General features: G+C 39.4%; 2 protein-coding genes across 3 annotated transcripts in view; one reads left to right on the plus strand and one right to left on the minus strand.

Annotated features, from left to right (window-relative positions):
• TRPC5 (transient receptor potential cation channel subfamily C member 5) overlaps positions 1-12231 on the minus strand; it is a 355906-nt gene that overhangs the window by 135812 nt on the left and 207863 nt on the right. The gene's annotated exons all lie outside the window — the stretch shown is intronic.
• On the plus strand, positions 6090-6605 carry TRPC5OS (TRPC5 opposite strand). Its single transcript, XM_015461608.3, has one exon. It carries the CDS (start codon positions 6237-6239, stop codon positions 6579-6581), a length of 345 nt encoding a protein of 114 aa, XP_015317094.1. The 5' UTR covers positions 6090-6236; the 3' UTR covers positions 6582-6605.

The raw sequence follows: 12231 nt of genomic DNA on the forward strand, positions 1-12231 counted from the left end.
TCTTGATAACTGTGGCTTTGTAGTAGAGCCTGAATTCAGGCAGGTTGATTCCTCCAGTTCCATTCTTCTTTCTCAAGATTGTTTTGGCTATTCAAGGTTTTTTGTATTTCCATACAAATTGTGAAATTATTTGATCTAGTTCTGTGAAAAATACCGTTGGTAGCTTGATAGGGATTGCATTGAATCTATAGATAGCTTTGGGTAGTATACTCATTTTCACTATATTGATTCTTCCAATCCATGAACATGGTATATTTCTCTATATGTGTCCTCTTTGATTTCTTTCACCAGTATTTTATAGTTTTCTAAATATAGGTCTTTTGTTTCTTTAGGTAGATATATTCCTAAGTATTTTATTCTTTTCGTTGCAATGGTGAATGGAATTGTTTCCTTAATTTCTCTTTCTATTTTCTCATTATTAGTGTATAGGAGTGCAAGGGATTTCTGTGTGTTATTTATATCGTGTGACTTTACTATATTCATTGATTAGCTCTAGTAATTTTCTGGTGGAGTCTTTAGGGTTTTCTATGTAGAGGATCATGTCATCTGCAAACAGAGTTTTACTTCTTCTTTTCCAATTTCGATTCCTTTTATTTCTTTTTCTGCTCTGATTGCTGTGGCCCAAACTTCCAAAACTATGCTGAATGCTGAATGTGAGAGTGGGCACCCTTGTCTTGTTCCTGACTTTAAGGGAAATGCTTTCAAATTTTCACCATTGAGGATAATGTTTGCTGTGGGTTTGTCATATATAGCTTTTATTATGTTGAGGTATATTCCTTCTATTCCTGCTTTCTGGAGAGTTTTTTTTATCATAAATGGATGTTGAATTTTGTCAAAGGCTTTCTCTGCATCTACTGAGATAATTATATGGTATTTATTTTTCTATTTGTTAATGAAGTGTATTACATTGATTGATTCCCAGATATTGAAGAATCCTTGCATCCCTGGGATATAACCCACTTGGTTATGATGTATGATCTTTTTAATATGTTGTTGGATTCTGTTTGCTAGAATTTTGTTAAGGATTTTTGCATCTATGTTCATCAATGATATTGGCATGTAGTTTTCTTTTTTTGTGGCATCTTTTTCAGGTTTTGGTATTAGGGCGATGGTGGGCTCATAGAATGCATTTGGAAGTTTACCTTCCTCTGCAATTTTCTGGAAGAGTTTGAGTAGGGTAGGTGTTAGCTCTTCTCTAAACTTTTGGTAGAATTCAGCTGTGAAGGCATCTAGTCCTAGACTTTTGTTTGCTGGAAGATTTCTGATTACAGTTTCAATTTCCATGCTTGTGATGGGTCTGTTAAGATTTTCTATTTCTCCCTGGTTCAGTTTTGGAAAGTTGTACTTTTTAAAGAATTTGTCCATTTCTTCCAAGTTGTCCATTTTATTGGCATATAATTGCTGATAGTAGTCTCTTATGATCCTTTGTATTTGTGTGTTGTCTGTTGTGATCTCTCCATTTTCATTTCTAATTTTATTGATTTGATTTTTCTCCCTTTGTTTGTGGATGAGTCTGGCTAATGGTTTGTCAGTTTTATTTATCCTTTCAAAGAACCAGCTTTTGGCTTTGTTGAGTTTTGCTATGGTCTCTTTTGTTTCTTTTGCATTTATTTCTGCCCTAATTTTTAAGATTTCTCTTTATTTTTGTGTCGTTGAAGCTCTTTATATGTCTTTATATGTCATGGTTACAAGTTCTTTGTCAGATATATGTTTTGTGAATATTTTCTCTCATTCTGTGCATTGTTTGCTCATTTTATTAACCGTGTGTTTTGATGAATTGGTTTATCTTTGTACCCCTGCTGTTCATACATATTTGAAACTTGATAATATTTACTAAATGAAAGAGTTAAATTTTGTCCCTCCTTCCCTTCTTCCCTTCCTTTCTTTAACAACACTTACTGGTTACCTATGTGGCAGGCACTCTTTCTATTTGCAGAAAACAGAAGAGTCAAACTTCCTAATTTCATGGAACTCCATTTTAGTCTAAATGTGGGAAGGGGTGAAAAACAGAAAAAGAAATGAATAAGCAAGAAAATATGAAATGATTATAGGCACTGGAATATAAAAATGTGATGTATGCATAATGAGAAAGGGATGGTTAAGACTATTTTTCAGGTTGGTGGGTCAGAAATTAGAGATGATATTTAAGCTGAGACCAGAATGACAAGAAGCTATTTTTTTTTCTAAGGGAATGGGATTCTAGGCAGAAGTAACAGCTGATAAGATGGTCCTTATGAAGAGTTGGGACTAGGTGCAAACTACCCAAAATACACTGTTAGGCAAGCACCTTAGGGTCAGGGGTTGCTTTAGAAATTTTCATAACTGGAATAAGCTGATGCTATGCTGTTACTCGGAGAAGGCAATGGCACCCCACTCCAGTACTTTTGCCTAGAGAATCCCATGGACGGAGGAGCCTGGTAGGCTGCAGTTCATGGGGTCGCTAGAGTCGGACACAACTGAGCGACTTCACTTTCACTTTTCACTTTCATGCATTGGAGAAGGAAATGGTAACCCACTCCAGTGTTCTTGCCTGGAGAATCCCAGGGACGGGAGGCCTGGTGGGCTGCCGTCTATGGGGTCGCACAGAGTTGGACACGACTGAAGCGACACAGCAGCAGCATGTTGTTACTATTCTTAGCACTGCAGTATTTGGCAATTTCTCGACACCCTCCCTGTCCTCCCCACATCCCCACCTCCTAGGTTCCAAGATGCTTTGAATATAGAAATTGTGAATTAGCTAACATAGTGGTCAACAGGGTTATGGCTAGGTCACAAAATTTTTTCCCATCAAAGGTAACCATGAGATAGAAAAAATAAATCAAGGGTTACATAAATAATAGGTAACTTCATTTGTCTTTGGGCTTCCCTGGTAGCTCAGCTGGTAAAGAATCTGCCTGCAATGCAGATCCCAGTTTGATTCCTGGGTCAGGAAGATCCACTGGAGAAGGGATAGGCTACCTATTCCAGTATTCTTGGGCTTCCCTGGTGGCTCAATTGGTAAAGAACCAGCCTGCAATGTGGGAGACCCGGGTTTGATCCCTGGGTTGGGAAGATACCCTGGAGAAAGGAACGGCTACCCACTCCAGTATTCTGGCCTGGAGAATCCCAGATAGTTTATAAAAGGGCTTCCCTGGTGGCTCAGTTGGTAGGGTCTGCCTGAAATGTGGGAGAGCCATATTCAATCCCTAGGTTCAAAAGATCCCCTGGAGAAGGAAATGGCAACTCACTCCAGTATTCTTCTGGAGGGGGCTTCCCAGGTGCTGCTAGTGGTAAAGAACCCGCCTGCCAGTGCAGGAGACATAAGAGAGGTAGGTTCGATCCCTGGGTCGTGAAGATCCCCTGGAGGAGGGCAGGGCAACCCACTCCAGTATTCTCCTGGAGAATCCCATAGATAGAGGAGGGTGGTGGGCTACAGCCCATGGGGTCACAGAGTCAGACATGACTGAGTGACCGACACTTTCACTTTTCATTTGTCTTTATAAAATAGCAACATATGAAATGTTCTACCTCTCTGCTTTTTATATAGATTGTGTCATAAAAAACTCTATAAATACAATACCTATTTGATAAATTGACTATAATTTGTTTCTAAATTTTGACCAGTTTCAAGAGATATGGAAGAAAAGATGTGAAGGAATAGTGAAAGATGACGATACAGAGAGAATGAAATAGAATGAAACACATGGGTGATTAAATGAGGTGTGTTGGCTAAGAGCATTAATTTAAAAAGAGTCCTAGGGGGAGGTAAAGAAGCTGAGAAAAGAAACTGGGTGAAAAGGAAGCCAGACATTAAATAGGTTTTGTGTGAGTACGTTCCTGTTACCCTCTTGTGCCCTTGGGCTATGGGCACCATAGTAGGTTATTGCTTCCTTTGAAAAATGTGATGGGGCTGTCTAGTAGTATTTAATACACTTTATTTTTGTATCTTTCTTCTCATGACCTGATTCATGCTTTACACTAATACCAAATTCCTTTTATTATTTTTCCCATTATTTCCTTTCACAAAGCAGAGATTTCTTGTGAGTTAAACTGCCATATGTCTAATACCCATTCTCCCCTACTTCAGATGGAAAGTTGCCTCCAACCAAAATCGTGTCTTCTGGGTATCACAGTGAGGACTGTCATCATCAGGGAAAACCCTATAGCTACTATCAGGATTTTAGATTAAAAAAATGTGTGGTTCTGATAGGACTTACGCTAGGTGAAGATACTATATACTTGAGTAGGTCATACCATGCACTGTGGAAACCAGCAAGCTCCATGTGAAATTCACAGACCATCTGGCTGATGACTTGCTTTACTTCAATAAAGGAAGGCCTTAGAAGTTCAAGTAGCTGGGGTAAAGCCTGAGGCTTGCTGGGCTCCACTGTGGTCAGAACTGCTAGTAACAGGGCAAAGACAGATTTGGTAGTATCGTAAAAGAGTGACATGGATGGCTGCTTCCTAATATTCTCCACTAGAAAAATAACTTGACTGAGGCTGGAGAGAGGAAACCAGCCCAATTTGCAGGACTGATGGCTAGAAATTTAATATGTATATATGCCCAAGAAAACAACTGACCAAAAGTACATAGCTATACTGATCAGCTGTGGACTGGAGATACATATTCTAATAGAAAATTACAGACTGTTCTACTGCAGGAAAAACAATCTGGTGAAGGGAGATATGAAAATAAATCAATGAAAAGAATTTATCAATTCATGTAGGACATGTGCAAGCTCGTCAGAATGGAAAGACAGAATAATCTACTTAGAATAAGAGAGGAGACAATCTGACTGCACCTCCCCCCTAAAAAAAAAAAAAAAAAGAAAAAAAAAAAGCTAATTCTAGTCTTGGGAACTCCAAATCTCAAATCAGGCCCCTTGTCAGTTCAATTTAAAGTTGCAGATTGGGCATGTGAAACCTCAGGGCATGTGGACATGAACATTCTAAGTAGGTAGAAGAGAAAGAGTGTAAAAAAACCCTATGAATCAAACAAATGAGTAAGCAATATGAACTATGTCAAATTACTAAAAACTTGCATCCTCAACAAACTCATTTTTAAGGGGAGCAGAGGTTGGTAAGGGCTTCCCTGGTGGCTCAGATGGCAGAGAATCCGCCTGCAGTGCAGGAGACCTGGGTTCGAGCCATGGATTGGGAAGATCCCCTGGAGAAGGGAATGGCTACCCACTCCAGTATTCTGGCCTGGGATATTCCATGGACAGAAGAGCCTGGCAGACTACAGTCCATGGGGTCACAAAGAGTAGGACAAATGTGATATGTAGATTATCACTTACCTTACCTTACCTTATTATATACTGTAGATTATATTGGGCTGTTCTCTAGATTTCTAAACAAAGAATATTACCTTGAAGAAGTATAAATAAACTTAGGAATAGGGTTTGTAGAGTATACAAGATACACAGATGAGAATAGTATGACCTTGGCTTTAGGTAAATTTGGGAGAAATAACAGCTAGATATGGAATAGTGGCAGTGATAGGAAATGACCAAAGAACAAATCTTATAACAGAAGTTATACAAAAATTGGAAAAAGAGAATGTGGGACTTCAATTTGCCATAAATTCCCCAGACTACAGGGGCAATCAAAAACTTTAATGAATGGATTATTAAAAACACAGAAGGAATTTAGCAGCACCAGATATAAATGGCAATAAGAGAAAAAGTACTAATAAAAACACAATTAATTAAAAAGCTTAGTATATGTATCTTTCTCAATAGAGATGTTCAAGAAAGATAGATAGACTGCCTATGCTCACTTTGTTCTCATATCCCATAAGAAGCGGTAACAACCATGAGAGGTAGAAAGGGGACTATGAGTAGCAGAGCCATCCAAAAAGGAGGAACAATAGCTAGTGGCACCCTTTCAACCTTATCCTATAGCCAGAACCTGTATGATGGATAAAAACTCAAGGATACTAACTTTATATTTCTCTTTTCTATTATTAGATCTGCTTTGCTGTTTTCTCTTGGCTGTGACAATCTGTCTGATTGTCATTATAATAGCAGTTCACTACCGATACAGACAAGAATACCATACATAAATTTTGCAGGAGGTTCACCAACTTTATCAGAAAGTACTGTAGGACCACTGGCCTCATTCTGTACTTGATCATCATTGTAATCATATCAACAGCCTCATTTCTCAACCAAACCAACCACTGCCAGCCTCACAGGATCCATTGTCACCAAGAACCCATTTACTATAGCTTCTAGTAATATTTTATTTACTGAAGAATGCAGAGAGGCATGGCGTCTACACCAGCCACTGTACTTATTGATGGACTTATTGACTGTATAGCCCAATTAATACGAATAGCTGAAGAGCTTTTACAGTTTATTACACAAGAACCAGTTCCTTGTATTGAGCAAAATGATGGAGCAGAAGAACCAGAAGTAGATGCTTTTCTTTCTGAGGAAGCTCCACTACCAGACCTTGCTGATCTCCTAGACTTAGAATCAATACTGACACCAAGAGAAGATGAAGACCTACTCTTTGATGTAGATCAAGCTCTGTTAGAAATAGGTGAATTATATGAAAAACAACTCGATAGTGTTAACAAGGAGTTGAGAAATGGCTAAGACCTCATGTACCCCCACCAACATGTGAGAACTATTCATTTCTTTGTTTTAAATATATTCAGAGTTTTCTGAATGTTAGCAATAAAAGTTTTTCTAGTTCTGCAGTTTGATTACTAATCTTTTATAGAACAAATTAATATTTTATTTACTTCTGGCAGAGGGTGGTCGTATTTGTGTAAAAAGCTCTGACTTTAGCATATGGCTCTGTCTTTACCTGTTCTTGTTCTCTTGCTTGGGTTCCCGATAATAGGAGCAAACAACAACAAAGAAAAGAAACCCCTTATCTAACAATAGAGTGAAGACCTGATGAACTGTCTCACATCTTGGGACCCAGTTTCTACAATGAATGGAAACTAAAAGGGGAATATTCCCCAGGGTGGCATTATAGTGAATATATTCACGCTAACAAGACAATGAGTGAGTGAAAGTCGCTCAGTTGTGTCCGACTCTTTGCGACCCCAGTCCATGGAATTCTCCAGGTCAGAATACTGGAGTGGGTAGCTGTTCCCTTCTTTAGGGGTTCTTCCCAACTCAGGGATTGAACCCAGGTCATCTGCATTGCAGGGGGATTCTTTACCAGCTGAGCCACAAGGGAAGCCCAAGAATACTGGAGTGGGTAGTCTATCCCTTCTCCAGTGGATCTTCCCGACCCAGGGATCGAGCCAGGGTCTCCTACATTGCAGGTGGATTCTTTACCAACTGAGCTATCAGGGAAGCCCAGTATTGTGGCACTTTTACTTGAAAAAATATAACTACTTACTAGGCCATTCAGAAAGAAAGTGTTAGCTAAAGGATGCTATACCGGCCTGGGAGAAAAAAGTCTGAGAAAACAGCTATCTAACAGAGAATAAAACTTCAGAAAAGTTTACAGATAACTCTCGCCAGGAAGACACCTTTGAAAAAGCTGAGGCCGAGAAGTTCCAATGCAGTACTGACTGTTCCCTCAAATGCTGACCCATATCACAACTACTCTGTAACATTGTTCCTCAAATGGAAATGTCAAGTTACACCAAATAACGAGAGAGAAGTACTAGTACTAAAAGGGCTGGATAAAGGCCTAAAGAGGAGTGTTCACCTATGGAAAAGTCAAATGCTTATGGCATAGGCTTAGAGATGATGGTCCGTAAGTAGAAGCAGACAAAGTATACTTTCTTGGATATAACTGCATTTATAATGAATAGCTGATAGACTTATTATAAGGGAAACTGCTACAACTTTGACATGGAAATCTTTACTGAGAAATGGAAGCAATAAGAAACTGAAACAAAATGTACAGTTCAGTTCAGTCACTCAGTCATGTCCAAATCTTTGCGAACCCATGAATTGCAGCATGCCAGGCCTCCCTGTCCATCACCAACTTCCGGAGTTCACTCAAACGCACGTCCATCGAGTTCTCAGTGATGCCATCCAGCCATCTCATTCTCTGTCGTCCCCTTCTCCTCCTGCCCCCAATCCCTCCCAGCATCAGAGTCTTTTCCAATGAGTCAACTCTTCGCATGAGGTGGCCAAAGTACTGGAGTTTCAGCTTTAGCATCATTCCTTCCAAAGAACACCCAGGACTGATCTCCTTCAGAATGGACTGGTTGGATCTCCTTGCAGTCCAAGGAACTCTCAAGAGTCTTCTCCAACACCACAGTTCAAAAGCATCAATTCTTCGGCACTCAGCTTTCTTCACAGTCCAACTCTCACATCCATACATGACCACAGGAAAAACCATAGCCTTTACTAGATGGACTTCTGTTGGCAAAGTAATGTCTCTGCTTTTGAATATGCTATCAAGGTTGGTCATAACTTTCCTTCCAAGGAGTAAGCGTCTTTTAATTTCATGGCTGCAATCACCATCTGCAGTGATTTTGGAGCCCCCAAAAAATAAACTCTGACACTGTTTCCACTGTTTCCCCATCTATTTCCCATGAAGTGATGGGACCAGATGCCATGATCTTCATTTTCTGAATGTTGAGCTTTAAGCCAACTTTTTCACTCTCCTCTTTCATTTTCATCAAGAGGCTTTTTAGTTCCTCTTCACTTTCTGCCATAAGGGTGGTGTCATCTGCATATCTGAGGTTATTGATATTTCTCCCAGCAATCTTAATTCCAGCTTGTACTTATACAGTATAGTGATTCCCAATTTTTAAAAGTTATACTCCATTTACGGTATCCTAGGTAGTGCCATGGTAAAGAACCTGCCTGCCAGTGCAGGAGACCTGGGTTTGATCCCTGGGTCAGGAAGATCCTTTAGAGTAAGAAATGGCAACCTGCTCCAGTATTCTTGCCTGGGAAATTCCATGGAAAAAGGAGCCTGGCGGGCTACAGTTCATGGGGTCGTAAAGAGTTGGATATGACTGAGTGACTGAACACACACACACACACACCATCTTATAGTTATTATAAAATATTGGCTATATTCCTCATGTTGTACAATATACGCTTGTAGCTTATCTTATACCTAATAGTTTGTACATCTTACTCCTCTGCCCCTATCTTGCCCCTCCTTCCCCCTGTCTCCCCACTGGTAACCATTCTATATTTGTGAGTTCACTTAGTTTTTTTTAAATATCCACAAGCTTGTTGTATTTTTTTAGAGTCTATTTTGAAAATCAGAAGAACTAGGGAGCTAATGAAATATAACAATATGAGAAAGTTTCACAGTAGACTGCTATGTGGAAAGATTTATAGAATAAATGAGGATCCAGGAGACTTAGAGGGGTGATAAAAGACACAAAGAGGAGAAATAAAAGTTATATTACAAGCAACTACTGTGGATAATTACAAACCATATCAGACAGCAGACTGAGGGGCTTTCCTGTTGCAATAACTAGACAAACTGAGCCTTACTTGCCCAGGGTAAGTGACTCTATACACTGTGTCCAACCTGGTAAATAATAGATGCAATACAATGGAACTCTGCCACAGTAACCTAAATAGAACAGTGGGAAAGCAAGAAGTAACCATTTATCCCCACCATTCCAATAAGAGCAGTTTTATAAGGAAAAATTAGTGATAAGAGTTGAAATATATATGTAGGAACCAAGAAGATGAATAACAGAGGAATTGAATAGAAGTTAAAAGATAGAATCTATGCTTTAATTAAAGACTTAGAAACAGCCAGGGAAGATATACACTCTCCACTAGAAATTTGGACTTTAGGAAATTGGGCTATAATTTTGTGTCACAGTAAATCTCAAGGCATGAATACTTGCACAAGATCAGAAAACATATCCAAGGAGACACCATCAATCTGCTATGAATTTTATTTGGTGAGCAATTTAACTATAAATGGAAAGATCTGGTGCTCCTCAAGTATGATCAATACTGAAGGGTAGCTATTCTTCCAAGTAGAACTTTGGAATATGAACTTTATGACGATTCCACAGCAGATTAGTGTGAGCCTGTTAAAATTGTTAGTTGTAATGAAAGAACAAAATCAAGCATACTTACTCAGGCAAGTCATCAAAATATATCAAGCGAAATCTATGAGACTACTCCAGACATTGAAACAAGATAAAGCTTGAACCACCCTATAAAACAATAGTCAAACATGGTCCTTAAGTGTCAAACAAGGAGCTGCTACAACCTTGTAATGTGTGGAACTGTCTAGCCTCCTGGCTACATGAGTCACCTGGAAAGATTATACCACAATGGCACCTCAAGATTAGATAAAAATACATTGCAATGTTTGCTTTGATTGTGTGATTTTATGTGTTAAGGTGTGGGCTTCCCTGGTGGCTCAAGATGGTAAAGAATCAGCACGCAATATGAGAGACCTGAGTTGAATCCCTGTGTTGGGAAGATCCCTTGGAGGGAGGCAATGGCTACCCACTCCAGTATTCTAGTCTGGAGAATTCCATGAACAGAGGAATCTGGCAGGCTCCATGGGGTCACAAAGAGTTGGACATAACTGAGCGACTCACTTTGTTTTCAACCCTGCTCCAAGCAATGGATTGTTGTATTAAGTATGTTTGCTCTTATGGGGAAGAATTAGAATTAAAGTTAATAGTGATAAGAAATAAGAGTAAGAAATAAGAACATACTTAAGAATAAGAACTACTAGGGAAGATATTTTCAGGAGAGAGAATTAAAGTAACAAGTTGTCAACAGTTATGCAGCTCTTTGGGCTTTCCAGGTGGTGCTAGTGGTAAAGAACCTGCATGGAAATGCAGGAGACACGAGAGATACAGGTTCAGTCCCTAGGTCAGGAAGATTCCCTGGAGAAGGAAATTGCAACCTGCTTCAGCAGTTTTGCCTGGAGAATCACATGGACAGAGGAGCCTGGTGGGGTACAGTTCATAGTGTTGCAGAGTTGGACACAACTGAAGCAGCTTAGCATGCATGCAGCTGTTTATGGTGGCTTTGTCAGATAGATAGTCCTCAACAAATCTCTGAAATATACTCCATTCTTGTTTGTGAAATGATAGTTGTAATAACTTTTCTGCCTACTTTCAATGATGATAAGGAACACATAAAATGATACATTTTTCAAAGCTTTTGGTTGATATATCTGACAATGGGAAAGAGTATATGAAATCAGGACTTTTTAGGAAGAGTTACAAAATGTCAATATGAAAATACCTACAAGTCTATGTGACACATAAATATTATCCAGTAGTTTTACATTCATTTTCAAAGAGATTAGAGCTTTCTCATTTCATTGCTGCTGCAGCTAAGTCGCTTCAGTCGTGTCCGACTGTGTGACCCCATAGACGTCAGCCCACCAGGCTCCCCTATCCCTGGGATTCTCCAGGCAAGAGTACTGGAGTGGGTTGCTATTTCCTTCTCCAAGGCATGAAAGTGAAAAGTGAAAGTGAAGTCTCTCAGTCATGCCCGACTCTTAGCGACCCCATGGACTGCAGCCTACCAGGCTCCTCCATCCACGGGACTTTCCAGGCAAGAGTACTGGAGTGGGGTGCCATTGCCTTCTGCATCTCATTTCACTGGATATCAGTAAATACACTTATAGTTGGAATAAGTTTTTGTTTCATTATTTTTAGCATTTTCTTCACCAAATTAAATTCTTCTTGGGAGTCTACTCAGTGCTGCTAGGAATAGTAATGAGGGAGAAAAAAAAAAAAAAAAAACAACAATGAAAAAGCAGCCTTTCAAGAAATAGTGAATTATATGCCATTTAAGGCTAAGATTTTGTTCCCAAGGGAGTTATGTAACTCTGTGCATTTTTAACCCACTACTATCCAACTAGATTCATTTTTTACATCAAAGCTGGCTATTGTATTCTTGTATGGACAATCATATCTTAACACACTAGAGATATTTAGCCATTTTCTCTAGGGTATACTTCTTATTTTCTCAAGGCTCCTATCCCTCCAGGTGCCCTGGAGGAGGGCATGGCAACCCACTCCAGTATTCTTGCCTAGAGAATCGCCATGGACAGAGGAGCCTGGCAGGCTACAGTCCATAGGGTCACAAAGAGTCGGACATGACTGAGTGACTAAGAAAGCACATCCCTTCAGATCACATTTAAAACTTGTTTTTCTCCTAACAGTATAACCCTTAGCTCACAAACCAACCAACCAACCAACCAACAAAATTGTCCAAAAAGAAAAAAAACCTCTAGTTCCTGACACTACTTGAGAGTTATTTGTATTGACAGATACAACTGTTGGTCTCAAGGGTCAAATCTCTTGAGGGTAGTAGT

Source organism: Bos taurus, chromosome X (assembly GCF_002263795.3).
Source record: "Bos taurus isolate L1 Dominette 01449 registration number 42190680 breed Hereford chromosome X, ARS-UCD2.0, whole genome shotgun sequence".
In the NCBI taxonomy this organism is placed as follows: domain Eukaryota; kingdom Metazoa; phylum Chordata; class Mammalia; order Artiodactyla; family Bovidae; genus Bos; species Bos taurus.

Coding starts and splice junctions, on each gene's coding strand:
- TRPC5OS (XM_015461608.3), top strand. CDS start 6,237: ATGCAGAGAGGCATGGCGTCTACACCAGCCACTGTACTTATTGATGGA.